The following is a 15,582-nucleotide window of genomic DNA, read 5'->3' as shown; positions in this document are numbered from 1 at the left end:
TCCTTGATGAAATCTCAGTCAGTCTATTATAACCTAAAATGATTTGTATCCAGAGTTATATGTGATATATGAACCTGTGGCTTTTTAGTGCTGAAATGGCTGAGAGCCTCCCATACACAGAGATATTAAGTCAGGGTGAGGCCACAGCCCATGGGGGGGGGTTGCGATCACACCCACAGATAGACTGGTCCACTTTGATCTCCTGTGATGGATTTAGCACGTGTGACCAAAATACAAAGCAGATCAGACTCAGGTTATTGGCTTCCGTTCAAAAATGATTTTGAAAGAGTTCAGAGCAAGCATGTAAACATGTAAGTGTTTGACATCCTTTCTTGGCAGTGTTTTCTGGTAGTGGTCTATATGAGAAAACCTAAAACCTTCTAAGACCTTCTCCCCCCTAAAACCCTCTAAGACCCTCTCCCTCTAAAACCCTCTAAGACCCTTTCCCCCCTAGCCTCCCTACAAAAAAAACCAAGAACAAACAGAAGTCCTTTAACAACAAGTAGCCCTTGCATTCCCCGCTACTCATATACTATATCTGAACCACCTCACCAAGTCTGTCCAATGCACCAAGAAGTTTTACATCATCTCTTTGTTCCGCGACTGAGCCCACCTTGACCCTCCGTCAGTTCGCAGCCCAGCCAGCCCTTTGGCTGAGCGAACAGGGGGAGTTGTCCGACGCAGCAGGCTGCGCGTAACCCAAAAATATCCATCTGAAAAGTCTTCGTGGATTTAACAGATTAGAGGAGAAATGTCAACATTCTGTTCCACGCGGTTGCATCTTTATATTTGACTGCTACGTTTAAACGAGGTATAAAAGTCCTGTCTGGAAGAATATTGAAATAGATACGCTTATAATTTTTTTTTTGTTTTTTTTTTTGACGTTTTCGGTCGAAGGTAGTTGCATTTTTTTCCTTTTGCAGGGCTTTTGGAGGCCGATTATATATGTTGAGACATGCTTCAGAAGCGCTCGTTTAAGGTTTTTTTAGAAGGGTTTTTGTTTTCTGTGTTTTCTCTGTCTTTCAAAGAATAAAGACGTCTTTTATATATTTTCTCTCTCAAATGTGAGGTCAGTGAAGCAATTTCACATCTGCGTGAGACCAATACGTTCTTTACCAGGCACTCGCTTTGAAACCAGCCAAAAAAAAAAAAAAAAAAAAACATTAAAGAAAAGAAAAGAAAAGAAAAGAAAAGACAGAAAAATCGCTGGACTCTTGAGGATATTTATTCGTCGCGTGTGTTTTCTGACATTCTCCCATCGCTTCTCCATTCTTTGAATGAGGAAAAACATCTTTCTTTGAAAGTATCTATCCACATTCGCCTTTCTAAAAAGGGATCAGTGGAGTCGGGTCTGGTGCAGGGGTATTTTGGGTGCAGGAGCTGAGGTTTTGACTAATGCAGGCAGGTGGTAAAGACTGCAGAGAGGCCAAGCAGAGTTCAAACAGAGGGGGTAGGAGAAGTTCAACTAACTTTTATCTTTACAGTTAGAAAAGAGGTCTGCATGGTTTATTTCTCTGCTCTGCGTCCGTTCCGACAACTCTTAATACCTGTGTTTTTTTTTTTGTTTTTTTGTTTTTTTTAAAGGAATCACAGTCTATGTCAGCTCATATAGGTCATAAACCTCTTGAAAGAATTAAATATTAAGCTCTTCACGATATCTTATCGAAGACATTCTCTGTATGTTGTGCAGAGGCACAGGCTCATAACATTCTAAAACGATTTATGATAAAAATGATGAGATAAACGTGATAAAGAAGACAGCATGATGTGTGTAATATCTTTTACATTTGAAGATAAAAATTTGGATTGAAAACGTATTGCCTGTCCTGTCGGGTAAGAGTGTTATACAGAATCTGTACTCAAAATGTGTCTGTCTGCCCAGCTGTCAGGGATTAGTTATCAACCAGTTTTTAATTCAGTTGAATGAGAGAGTGATAATCAAGGTCTTTACAATGGCTTGGCCATGACTTTTTTGATTTTGGGGGGGGGGGGGGGGGGGGGGGGGGGGGGGGGGGGGGGGGGGTGGGGGGGGGGGCGGGGTTTAAGGCTATATGCCAAACCCTGTGCAGTAGACCAGTCCCATTAAACGAATCCTCTGAAGTACTAATCAATACCCTTAGTGCTAATGAACTCTACATTGCCTCTGTGCGATAGGTTGAGCTGTCACCGTTTAAACCGTAACATTTCTCTCTAATCCACAGATCACCCCAGGGAGCAAAGCAGCTGCAGGTAATCTGAATCAGGGCGACATCATTGTTGCTATTGATGGGGTCAGCACCGAGGGCATGACTCACCTGGAGGCTCAGAACAAGATCAAATGTGCCAGCTTTAACCTGGCACTCACCATGCAAAGGTACGCCAAGCTGCCACCGAAATCGCATGAAGTTCGGTTCATTACAAATATTGTGAGGATGCGTGTACCTGCCAATGTCTGTGTATCAGTGTACGTGTGTGTGTGTGTGTCTGTGTCACGTGTTATGTTTTGCCCAACTGACACGTGGACGTGCATATCCAGTGTGTGTGGGCCACGTATGTTGCTACACGATGTGTGTGGTGGTGTGTTGTGTTGTGTGTGGTGTGTTCATTGTGTTCCTTTTTTGTTTTTATTTTTTTTGTTTGTTTAGGCATTCCTGCCACTCCCTGCCATGCCATTATGTTTCAATAGGAAAGGCATCACACTGGGAGCTCCCTCTCTTCATAATCCATTTGAGACTTGGGTTCTGCTCCCACCTGTCAGGTCACTCATTTCAGGGACGACCAAAGCAACTTTAATAACTCAACCCCTGATGTGTTTTCCTACAACACCAACCCCCCACCCCCCCCCACCCCCCCCCCCCCCCCCCCCCCCCCCCCCCCCCCCCCCCCCCCCCCCCCCCCCCCCCCCCCCCCCCCCCCCCCCCCCCCCCCCCCCCCCCCCCCCCCCCCCCCCCCCCCCCCCAGCCACCAAAGTAGACTAGCATAGATATCTGTCAAAGGGTGTTCTGTTGTGCTGTGATACCACTGCGCTTAGTCGGATAGACTCACAGTAAAGCCCCTTTCTCCCAAACTGCTGGGGTGCATTACAGAAGATCAGACTGGGAGATAACGTTTCACTTGAGTTTGTTAAAATTACACGATGAACTGGTTTGCTGGGCTGTCTGCTTAAGCCGACGCTTTGTTTAATTGGAACTGGGTTGTTGCTTTCAGTTATGTCACCACTGAAATAGACATGTCCTTTATGTGACAGTGATTGTGTTCACACAGTCTGTTCAAGATGGTGTGGTTTTTTTTGTGCATTTTTTATTTGTACACAGTTAGAGACTGTTTGTGGTATACGTTCCTTCACTTTGTGCTGCCTCATTTTCTCAATCATTATAATGTTCTCCATCCTGATATGTGACTACAACAGACTACAACTCTCCAGCGTTGCTTTTTTTTTTTTTTTTTCAAAACCTAAACCACATAATATTTAGAAAATACCAAATATCAGCAGTTCAGTGTGTACGTTCAGTACCGTCCCATTGATATTCATGCTGATCAATGACGAGACAAACGGAAAAAGAAAACTTTACAGGCTAATCTGCTGTTTAATCTACTCTGTTTATTAGAGCAGCTGGTCTGGAAACCTTCATCAACACAAACAAGGACAAACACGCCATGCAAGCAGACACACACACGTACACACACACACACACACACACACACACACACACACACACACACACACACACACACACACACACACAGAGGAACACATAAGCTTATTAAGTAGGATCATAACCTAGCTTATGTTCCTCTGGTACATTAACTGGTCTTTTTGCCCCCTTTTTTAATATTTGGTCAGTTATGAGGTCATAAATCACTGTACTTATTTGGTAGATGCTAGTTCTATACAAGCTCTTCATCAGACCTTTGTGCCTTAGCCATGACACAGTCTTATGTTAATGTCCAGTGTTAGCTAGTGCCGCTTAAAACCCTGAAGAGGAATAGACAACTGAAAAATTAACCTCACTAAAGCTACGCTGGTGGATTTCACGAGATATAACTCAGAAAAGAGGATGACATGCCAAGCTTACGTTCACATCTGGAAGCTGAGAGATCGTAAAGGGATGAAACTGTCCAGTTTGATCAAGCTGATATAGGGAGCTTGAGCCATAGGGTTTTTATCTTTCTTTCCCCTTTGCCCTCGCTCTTTTACTCTTTCTCACATCAGCTCTGGGTGAATTAATAAAATCATCATCAGTCTCTCTTTGCACAGTAATCGGCTCCAATATTTCTTCCAGGTAGTACAGTTTTATATCGCTCAGTATCTTCACTGTGTGCATGGTAGAGATTCTCTGTCTCTCTGCTCCCCTCCTCCCCACAGATAACAGCGAGGAGTAACAGAACCCCACATGTTCTGCCTCCTCATTTGTCTTGCTCTGTAACAGCACTTAGTGTCCATCCATCGCCGTTGTCTCTTCTCACATCTCTTGTTTGACCCTGAGTCCTGAGCTGTCTTCTGGTGTCTATCATAGCTCAAAGCCAGATGTGTGTGTCATGTTTGTTTTGGGAGGAGCTGGTCGTACTTGTGTCCAGATAAAAAGGTCACTAAGCTTTATGGTCTTAATTTTTCCTCTCGGTTAATTTGTGATGCTGTCAGAAGAGGGCTGCTTAGTGTGACAGATGTAATGTGGTGTGCTTGTGTGCGTTCGTGTGTGTGTGTGTGTGTGTGTGTGTGTATGTGTGTGTGTGTGTGTGTGCGTTACACACCGACAGAATGACTTTTAACTGCTTCTTCTGCAGCCCTCTGGCCTTATCAAATCTGATTGCCTTGTTTTTCATCATGACACTCCTGCTACTTCCTTCCTCTCCTTCTCTGTCTCTATATCTGTCTCTATATCTGTCTCTCTCGCACACACACACACATACACGCACATGTACAGTATTTATTGACATTTCTGTCTAGTGACTAGTCTCACTAGGCTCCAGAATTTAAAAAAAAAAAAAGAAAAGAAAAGAAAAGAAAAATGAGGTTGCAGTCTGAATTTCCCATTCCAAACGCTTAATCCAGATCTCGTTTCCAGAGCCCTGCCTCATGGCTTTTGACAAGGCGTCTTGTCAGAAATCGTCGACGCCGGCATTCCGTTAGTTTGATGAACCGTTTTCCCCGGTTATTCCTGGAGCCTGAGGAGACAGCCTAGCGCGTGGCCCTGATGGGCTGGTCGAGTCAGGGGGAAAAGCAGGTTGCGTTCCAGCCCACTCGTCTCCATGGCCACAGATGTACAGGGCCTGCGTTCCGTGGTCGTATGTGAAGATACGAGTTCACCTCGGGCTCTGTTCACTTGTCAGTTTAGATCACAGTTATGTGTTACTTGGAGGGGAAAAACGTCTTTTCTTCATGTGCGATAAGGGACGTTTTGTCAAATGGAATCTGCTTCTGAGTTTAAAAGGGAGATGGGTGATTCACGGTGTTTTCACACTACCAGTCATTCTCGGACAGACGGAAGTCATCAGATTGGCCAACGGTTCAGCCGTTATTTTCGCCTGTTTTTGCTGTTTTTGACTTGGAGCGATGTGCCCACGCACACACGCTCACGGACGCCCACTAGAGAAATTGTGAAACTATAATATTTCAACACTCTAAACGTTTAACTAAGTATCTAAATTTTAAAGTTCTGACCAGGTTTGGGGTTCCCAAGAACTGGTTGCTTGACATTCCTATTCCCAGCGTGTACTTTCTGAGCCAGAGGTATCCTAATCTGTCCCATAACCATCATGGTATGCTATCCATGTGTCCAACTCCAAGCTGTTTGCTTATCCGGAAACATATGATCAAACATAACATGTGCTTTGGAGACCTTATAACATGTGCTTTGGAGACCTTATATCAGCTTTCTCTGTAATTCCATGATAATGGCTCATAGCTACTTTAGAAAATAAAAAAAAAAAAGAAAGAAAAGTAAGACGGAGCTTTATCTGACCTTGTCGGGTATGATGAGAGGGAATAGTGAGATCCGTGTAACAACAGGAAAGCATACCCCCCCCCCCCCCCACCCGCACCCACCCCCGCGGATTGAAGCTCTACCCATCGTTCCTGGAAGCTACAACTGATGGGGATCTTAAAACATCCCTAATCTCTCAAGGCGTGGGTGCAGTTCTGATAAGCCCGGAGAGAGATCAAGTCAGGTTTACAGTGAGTTCTCCTCGTCTTGAGGAGTAGAAGAAAACCCCTAAAAAGGATAGTTCGCACCCCTCACCCCCCTTCTCCATGCATACCTGAGGGGATTAGAGGAGGTCGTCCTGCTCTCTGGCCCCTTTTTACTTCAACACTGCTAAATTACCCCCTAATACCTCCACTGAGTTTTGTTGATGTTAGAAGAGCCCATAGGGACAGGTTGACATGTGAAGGGACCCAGGTTCTTAACCTATAGGGTTAGGTGAACTGAAGCAGAGCTGTGTCACCACACACACACACACACACACACACACTCACTCACACACACACACACACACACACACACACACACACACACACACACACACACACACAGAGTTATGTAAACATGCACACACACACGCACACACATACACGCACACACACACTCAGATGCACTCTTTTGTTTATATGAGAGACATTATATATGTTTTGAAAGACAAAAAAAACTGTGCTTGCTGTAGTGCAACTTTTGAAGTCTCTGATTTTAGTATGGACCTTATTAGTCTGGCCTGGCAGATATTAATTGAGGAGCTGCAGTTATTGGAGGCAGTCATGAATGCAAGCTGGGAGTGGCTCTCAAGGCTTGAGAAGCGATAATGAAATGGTGCCCTCTGGGACATATAGAGAATGTTATCTATATTGCCTTTTCAACCCTGTCTGATGGCACTCCAGTTGATTAGAAATTACATTTAGAAAAGTGGACAATACGCAGCCTGGTTATATAGTCATTGAATGTATTTATAGAGGCCATAGTTACAGAGATGGAAAGAAAACCCGTGCTACATTTGAAATGAGAAGAGAAGTGTAATTTTCCATAAACCATGCCAAGAAATTGTTTTTTATTTCTATGCACAGGTTTATATGTAAAAGTATTATGTGCCAAAAGAAGTGTTCCGATACTGCATCATATCAGATAATATGAAGTGGTATCACAAAATTAGAGCTGATGCAATTGTTTTTTTGTTTTTTTTTAAATCAAATATAGGTCATAAATGTTGGATTTTGTAAGCCATCTAAGGCTGGCCATATCAAATTAGTGACTGTGACCACAGGATTTTTGCTCCTTATTTTTTCATGCATTTAAAAACATGTGGATATCCGCTGATATGGGTTGCAGAGTTTCCCCTGTAGGAGTTATGTTGTACAGACTTCAGATGAATCAGTGTGCATGCCAGTGACATAATCAGTGTCCCTGGCTTATTTATACATGCCCCCCCCCACCCCCACCCCCCCGGTTTAAGGCTGTTTTTGTAGTTCTTTAAGTTTTACTCTGTCTGTATTCTGAACCTGTCTCCTTGTGTCTCAGGTCAAAGCGTCCTGCCCCGGTTCCCATGGCAACCCCAAGAATTGATTCTCCGATGCCTATAATCCCTCATCAGAAGGTAGTTGTACTTCACGTTCTCTCTCTCTCTCTCCCCCTCTCTCTCTCTCTCTCTCTCTCTCCCTCTCTGCTTCCATGCACTCTCACACATTCTTTGATAGGGGTACTTATTTTTACCTAGAGCTTTCTTTGACCTGATTTCTATACCTTTACACGCTTACAAGAGATCAGATTCCTCAGTCCAGAGGCCTTAGGTTGACCTTAAGACACCGACATTGTAGTGCGGAGAAGGGTTTTTTTGATAGGCGTGCAAAGATGGGCATCTGTAGGAGGCTACGTTAATAGCCTCTGGCCTTTGAGGCTTTACCATTGAGAATTTCTCACTCTTTGAGAGCCGGCCCGTGCTCTTTATGCTTGGTTTAAAGTATGCTGATGCCCTCTAGTGGATCTGTGGGTAATGCAGTATTTCCCATGAAAGCAGTGAAATTGGTTAAGATTAGCAATAGTGTTTTTCTTTTTTTTTCTTTTTTTTTTGACATTACATGTAATTACAGTGGGTCTTTAGTATGTCTGTTCAGAACATTAAATGTTTTAGGAGGATTTCTGAACAACTCTGTCCCTATGAACACCCTGGTCAAAAGGAAGAATGTTAGCCATTCTTAACAACCTCTTCTATTGCCCTCTTCTGATCAGCCCCTCTGTGTTCCTCATCTGTCTCCTTACCCATGTTTCTCCTCTCCAAAGGGTCAGTCAGTCCAAATCAATGGCAGTCTCTCGGCCTCTAGCGAGACAAACTCCTTCTACTCCAGCAAGCAGGAGGTCCACCAATCCGATAACATGCTAGTCACCAGTAGCGGAGGGACTACGTCACCCTCACAAGGGCATGGCCCTGAGGGAAAAACCACCCCCACCAAAAACAGGCAGTACAATACACCCATCGGCCTGTACTCAGCTGAGACGCTGAGAGAGATGGCCATGCTACAGGAGAGAGCAAAGAGTCTTGGTGCGGGCGTGTCATTGGGGTATGTAATAAGAGACAGGCATCGAGCTAAAGAGATTATTCTAGCAGCCAGGTGTGGCTGAAACCGCTCCAGCCGCTCTAGAACCCAGCCGCATTTTGGTTTACAGAGCGGGTCCGAACCAGCGAATGTCAAACGCAATGGTTTCTACCAACAGACCTAAAATGACACAAAAGGGAGCTTAAAAGCACCATTTATCGGACCGTCTCGATAACGCTTGATTCTGATTGGCTTAAATGATAAGTGGGTAGAGACCAAGGTGTGGAATAATGGACAGGACGTACAGTATTTCGTGCTTTGTTCTACACGCTTCGTATAGCGGGTTTTCTTAGCACAAGTGAGGCTAGAGGGTTCAGGCCCACCTGGTTGATGATCTGCGTCTCTGACAGGGGGATGACAACAGACTAAGTGCCTTCACGTCGAGCTTTCAGAAGTTTGTGACAGTGACCCAATTCTATACCAGCACCCACCAAGGCTCAAGGGGGTCTTGGTGACAGTCTTAGGGCTCAAGAGGAATGTGCAAGACAGCATAACTGAGCTGAGGTCTCCATACTCAAACAGTGGCCCTCCTCCAAGTAATCCGACCAAACTTTCGTGGATTATATGTCCACTGGAATAGCCTTGCTGTCAAACTAGCTGCTACTGTGTCTCCAAAGAGATTAAACAGAAATAACTGACAGTTAGTTTAAGCATTCCAAGTGATTCAGGTTGCCCTCGCTCCTTTTCATGGAAATTCAAGTAAGGTCCGAATGACTCACAATTATGTTTGCAGACAGACAACCAGCCACTGTTTATGCACCATAATAAATGTTACCTCAGAAACCCATGCACTTCCAACTGTAAAAGAAAAAGAAAGAAAGAAAGAAAGAAAGAAAGAAAGAAAGAAAGAAAGAAAGAAAGAAAAATGGTCAAAGATACTGTGCGGCTGTTTCTTTCTTTACGTGTTTTTTATTCAAGTTGAACCTAGAAGTGCTACGTTCACCAACTGTAGATCAGTGGAAACAATATTAGGCTCTGATATTGTTGAGTGTCTTTTCCCACATTACAGAGGAATGGGAATCCCATAAATTGACACAGTTATGCTGTTGCTATGGAGACGAGGCCCAGAGTGCACCTGTTGCTGCTATCTCTATAAAAGGCCGTGGAATGTCAGGGCTCAGATTCCTCTGTGTCCTGCAGTGTTAATATATCCCTCCCCACCTTTCCCTCTGTCGCACACACACACACACACACCTTTAATTCCTTTTTATTGCTCACCATATTTCATTTATGGACACAATAATCTGTTAAGGCCTGCTTAGAGGTTATAGTGTGCTACTGTTGAATTGCTTTAGGTTTTCTAATATGATAAACTTTATAGATATAGACACTCCGTTATGTACTCTGAAACATGAGTTACTGTAACACTTCTTTCTCTTTCTCTTTCTCTTTCTTTTTCTTTTTCTTTTTCTCTTTCTCCTTCTCTCTCTCTCACTGTCTCTCTCTGTCACAGAAGCACACACACACACACTCACGCACACACACACACACACCCTCCCACACTCACTGATCATTATTCAACTCTTCACCTTTGCCGGTTCTCCTCTAAATCCGCTCCCTTTGGCTGTGCAGGGATCCTCATATTCATTCTTCAGTGTTGTTAATCATTGTCCTCTCTCTCTCTCCCTCTCTCTCTCTCTCTCTCTCTCTCTCTCTCCCCCTCTCTGCTGCCCTAGGTTATTACCAACACTCCTGCCAAGTCAGTATCATTCTCTGGCGTGATGTTTTAGTGCTTTGCGTGGTTCAGATGCATGAATTTATACTATACGGTTGCGGTGTGTTTATGTATGTGAGGCTTCTGCTCTTTGTGCAAACTGCCATGCCATTCTTCATTCAGCCGAAATCTGCAACAAGTTGGAAAAGCATTCTTTCAGTGACATGTAACGTCACCCCTTTATCAACAAAACTCTGCAGAGATTAGCTGGATGAAGGTTTGAGGATGTCAAGTGTGTGTTTCTGCATTCGTGCGTGCGCGCGCGCGTGTGTGTGTGTGTGTGTGTACATTTATGTCTTCGTAGATATCCATTTTTTAAAGTGTGGCAGCGTGTACTTACATGTGTTTGTTGTCTGTGGTGAACTGGAAGTTTCGTGATAGTGCAGAGAAGTCTGTGTTCTGTAGGTATAAGTCTAACGCTCTCCAGTGTTCACTTCTGTGGGACATGGCACGTCTCAGCATGACAGCGACTACAGTCTGGCTAAATATTTTTACTTAATGTTTAAGATTGCCGTGATTTAGCGCTGATCTTCTTTACATGAAAGCCTTCATCAATAACACGTTGTTGATAAATCTTCGGACAGTAATGCAGCTCCATGTCGTAAATTCTTCCACATTCCTCTCGGCATGCGTGAGCTAAAACCGTATTTGCGTAGGAGACTGTCTGTGGAAGACAAACATGCGTCTGGTGAGCAGCGCTTGTGCGTGCGACCTCTGTGCAGCGGGAAAAAAAAAAAAAAAAAAAAAATGAGACTGTGTTTGTGATCTTTTTTTTTTTTTCTTAAAATAAATGCAGTCGTTTCTTTCTGCATGTCTTACAACGTTTCTCTCCCCTTCAGCACTTGACTGACTTTGACTCCTACTTGCATTCCTGCACTCTTTTTCTGTCTCTCACCCGTGTTTTGCCGTTTTCTCTCACGCTATCACCGTTACCGTAGCAGCGAGTACGTGCCCAGCTTCAACCCCATAGCCCTGAAGGACACGGCCCTCTCCACCCACAAGCCCATTGAGGTGAAGGGGCCGGGCGGCAAGGCCACCATCATCCATGCCCAGTACAACACCCCTATTAGCATGTACTCCCAGGACGCTATCATGGATGCTATCGCTGGCCAGTCCCAGGCCAGGGGTAGTGAACTGTCTGGGTAAGAGCTTTTTTTTTTTTTTTTTTGTGCACCGTGTCTGCCTCTGCCATTTCCGTTTTTTTTTTGTTTTGTTTTTTTTTTTTGCATGAATTACCTGCCTTTCTCAGCAACCTCTCTGCTGGCCATGCTTGACTGGACTAGCTGCTGTGTGCTATAGAGGCTAAAGACTTCCTCTGGATGTCTTATCTTGGTGACAGTTGACTTCTTTTTTTTTTTTTTTTACCTTCCTTTTCCTTTCCTCAACTGTTGTTCTAATTTTTACATGCTGTGTTACAGCGGGGATCTCTGAGATATTTGGATGAGTGCGACATGCTTGTTTTTTGATCTGTCTCGTTGTTTGGTGTCATAAAAGAATGTGTTTTTCCGTGTGTTCGAAAGATCTGAGATCACAAGGTTTTTTGGGATGGGGAGACCAGGAAGAACAAGGGCACATATTTAATGCTAGTTAGTTAAGACAGGTGAGGTTATGTTGATGGGGATTTGCTAAGACCTGCTTCTTTGTGTCAGCCATTTGAAATTATTGAGAGTGTTTATGCCTCGCTCCAATTCACATCTGGTGTGTGAGGTGAGAGGTCCCTGGATTTCGTGGAATTTTCAATGCTTTAAAGAGTACAGGGGTTCAGCAAGGGTTGTACTCAAAATTAATTTTTGAAAATTGGCATAACCCATCCTTGCCTGTGGTCTTGTCCTCTGTAAACACAGGAATGTCCATATCATCAGCAGTATACATGTCAGAGTACATGTATGTGAAGTATGTTGTATGTGTATGAGTGCATGTATGTTCTGTCTGAATGTATATGTATGCAGTATACATTGGTGAGGTGTTTGTGTCATTCTGTGATGTTGTAGTAAGTTGTAGTTTTGAAAGAGGGTGGTGTTTCCTTGTGAGGGAAAATCCAGGGGGTTATGCATAGTACTATGCCAGAATCCGTCTTTAGTGTTCTGCTGCCCCTGAGGTCATCTCTAATTGTGCTTCTCTCACTCCTTCCGCAACCGTCCATCCATTCATCTCGATCGCTTTGCGCCCATCACAATCCAATCTGACCCCCCCTACAACCCACTACCACTGTCCGCCTGTGGCCCCGCTCTGCCTCCGCCCGGCTGGGTGACATTCCCCAGCGATGAGGCTGCTCCCGACTCTCCCCTGGCGTAAGTAGCTCAAACTGTTTCCTCCTGACGAGGCACCATCTCTGTGCCTGTGCAGTATGTCCATCATCTCTCTCTCTCTCTCTCTCTCTCTCTCTCTCTCTTTCTTCACGTACCTTTGCCTGTTCACTCACCACTCCGGGTCTTTCCTTTCTTTCTTTTTTTTTTTTTTCTTTTAACTGCACTGTTCCTTCTGGAATGATTTGCGGTCTCTGACCTTTGACCTGGTCCTGTGTCACAGGCCCGATGTTGTTAAGTCGATTGCTCTCTTGTATTGGAGTGACTCGTAAATTTGCCACATATTGCCTCTACCCAAATGCAATGATGACGTCATCATAGAGGTTGGTTATCGTAGACAGAATTTTTTTTTTACAGTGTGCTGAAGAACATTACGAGGAGGCCTATGCATGAGATTCCCTCACATTTACGGAAAATGTCTTCCGGTGTTGTTTTTGCACGCACTCCAAATATATGAACTCAAAACATATTACACAACAGCGGTTACGTTTTCAAAGACAATTGGATACAGCTAAAGTGCTCTGATAATTGATTACGGTAGAATGTGAGGTAAATCGCTCTCCTTGTACATGCATGCTTTCATACCATTTTTTGCTCATACATCATCCTGTGGAGTAGCTTGGCCATCAATTTATCCATTTATCCATGCATTTTCCCATGTCGCTCTGCCGTTCCCTACCGTACCACTGGACTCATCTGCAATCCCCCCTTGTCAATTCTTAATGGTGCATCAATGTCCTTGTTTTGTCGTCTGTTTAAACTGCGAGGGCCTCTGTTGGAGGAGGGTCTTCTGGATTGGGTTTTCGAAGGGTTCAGTCTGTGCCCCCTTAGCTGGTTGATTAGAACTGTCACACGGTCAGCTGCACACCCCACAGCTCAATGCACGTCACGTCCACTGGTCTGTGCGTGTGAGTGAGTGCGTGTGTTTTGTCAGCTGGTTCCAGAAACGACAAGCTTGATGGAGGTAGTTAGTGCTCTGCTTGGTCATCCCTCTGTTAGAGAGTTATATTGTTACGCGACGCTGTGTAACTCTGTGAGGAGTTTGCTTGAAACGAGGATAACGATCATTTTTCTGTTTGCAAATACGCTGCTTAAAAGGGGTAGGCTTCGCATTTAGCATAGCGATAGACACTTTCCGTGCTTTTCTTATGCTGTCTGCAAGCTGTCTCATAGATAGAGCTCCCTAAATATTACCCTTGTTGAAACTGCCACTATGTTGACTTTATTTACAAATTAAAAGCTAATAAAACTGAGTACAACTTATGCTGGAGACAATAGATATTGGATATAGAGTTACTATAGGTGAATAATATTCTATAGTACCATGTTTGGATATCTATCATGTTTACCATTCACCATCAACAATCATATCCTCAATCATTGGTGAAAACCCAAACATTCCTGGGGTGTCTTTTTTACACCAAACTCAGTTGCACATAGTTCGCTCACACCCTTCTGCCATGATAGCTAGGTCTGATGGCTGCGACTCTCTCTGTGGTTGCAGTTCTCTCCCACTTAAAGATCGTGTTGTAGACAGTGCTTCCCCAGTCTATCAAGCCGTCAACCCAACTGTTGACAAGGACATGGAGCCGGCAGATTGGGCTCGCCGTGCTGCCCAGCTGCAGTCCAAGTCCTTCCGCATCCTGGCCCACATCACCGGAACCGAGTACAGTAAGTCAGTCGACTTCACTTACACTGTTTATGTAATTCAATGTAAATATTGCAGAGTTTTTTATTTCATAAAGAAAACTTGTTCTGGGGTTAAACCAAGCCATCCTGAAGTTTTTTTTCCTCTCTCTCTCTCTCTTTTCTCTGACCACAGTGCAAGACCCAGATGAGGAAGCCCTGAGAAGATCAAGGTAGGCAGCTAGCAGCAGCTCCTGGTGGACTAGACAGAACCCCTGTGTTAGTCAGTGACCCACAATAGGTTAAGAGCACATTTTTTTTGTTTGGTTTTTTTTTTAGCTCTTTGCCACTTCAAACCTTGAGGACAGAGGTTTTTTCTTTCTTTTTTTTTTTTTTTTAATCAAAGCCCACCACTCAAAGTATAATGCCTCACATTGCTCTCTGTGCTGAACCTGAAGGTTACGCACGTTTTAACAAACAAAGCACCTGGGGCAAAGGCTCATGGTTAGATGGGCGACACAAAATCTGACACGCCTATGAATTCTCAAGCAGACGTTTGCCAAGATCACAAACAGACAAAGTATTGATAGTACTTCGTTGCCGTTAATGTAATGCCTATTCATAACACACATAGAGCTATTCTTTTCTGTACCGTTTCCGTTTTTTTTACGCTTTTTTTGTCTCCGTCCCCATATGTGTTCGTTTATCAGTTCAAATATGACACAAATAGCATATGTCGTGCGTACTGCACGCTGATGTGGAGATTAGTTGAGCTTCACTCGGCAATCACTCAGCCTCAACTATTCAACAACCACAGTGCATTTGAACCCGTAAATACACCTGAATGCATCTGAATACTCACAAGGTTGCGGGCAGGGGAGCGGAGGCCACAGTCCCTAACCCTTCTCTTCCTCCCTTCTCTCTCTCTCTCTCTCTCTCTCTTTCTCTCTCTCTCTCTCTCTTTCTCTCCCCCCATTTTCTTTTCTCTTTCCTCATGCCACAGGGAAAGGTTTGAATCAGAGTTGAAAGGCCCGCGTTTTGCTAAACTGAAAAACTGGCACCACGGCTTGTCGGCACAAATCCTTAACGTGCCCGAATAAATGCCCGAGGACGAAACAAAAAAAAAAAAAAAAAAAAAAGTGACAGACAGGTGGTGTTGCTACAGCGACCAGAATTGGCTAGCAAAGTGAAAGGCTAAGCAGTTGAAAGCATGTAGGACTGTGAGAGCAGGGAAGGAGGAGAGAAAGAAAAAAGCCGGATGTTGTTTAGAGTTGAGTAGCTCATTTTATCCTGCTACATGGAAAGATTCACTGTTTGAAGTATGGTGTTCACACTGCTGTATGCTTTGATTGTAGTTTGACGTTGATATAGTTGCTAGC

The 15,582-nt window shown here is 44.1% G+C and overlaps 1 protein-coding gene across 1 annotated transcript in view; it reads left to right on the top strand.

Moving 5' to 3' along the window:
- The window catches only part of ldb3a (LIM domain binding 3a), a 24,376-nt gene extending 9,073 nt beyond the window's left edge, over positions 1–15,303 (top strand). The window contains exons 2-8 of the mRNA XM_030771199.1: positions 2,202–2,353; positions 7,485–7,560; positions 10,234–10,256; positions 11,210–11,413; positions 14,082–14,248; positions 14,400–14,436; positions 15,207–15,303. Of these exons, the coding sequence (XP_030627059.1) occupies positions 2,202–2,353; positions 7,485–7,560; positions 10,234–10,256; positions 11,210–11,413; positions 14,082–14,248; positions 14,400–14,436; positions 15,207–15,303 (756 nt within the window). The remainder of the gene's footprint in view (positions 1–2,201; positions 2,354–7,484; positions 7,561–10,233; positions 10,257–11,209; positions 11,414–14,081; positions 14,249–14,399; positions 14,437–15,206) is intronic.
- The last annotated feature ends 279 nt before the right edge of the window (positions 15,304–15,582 follow it).

This window comes from Chanos chanos, chromosome 4 (assembly GCF_902362185.1).
Source record: "Chanos chanos chromosome 4, fChaCha1.1, whole genome shotgun sequence".
Taxonomy (NCBI): Eukaryota; Metazoa; Chordata; class Actinopteri; order Gonorynchiformes; family Chanidae; genus Chanos; species Chanos chanos.
Note: the sequence above shows the minus strand (reverse complement) of the source record. Positions and strands in the feature narration are given on the sequence as shown.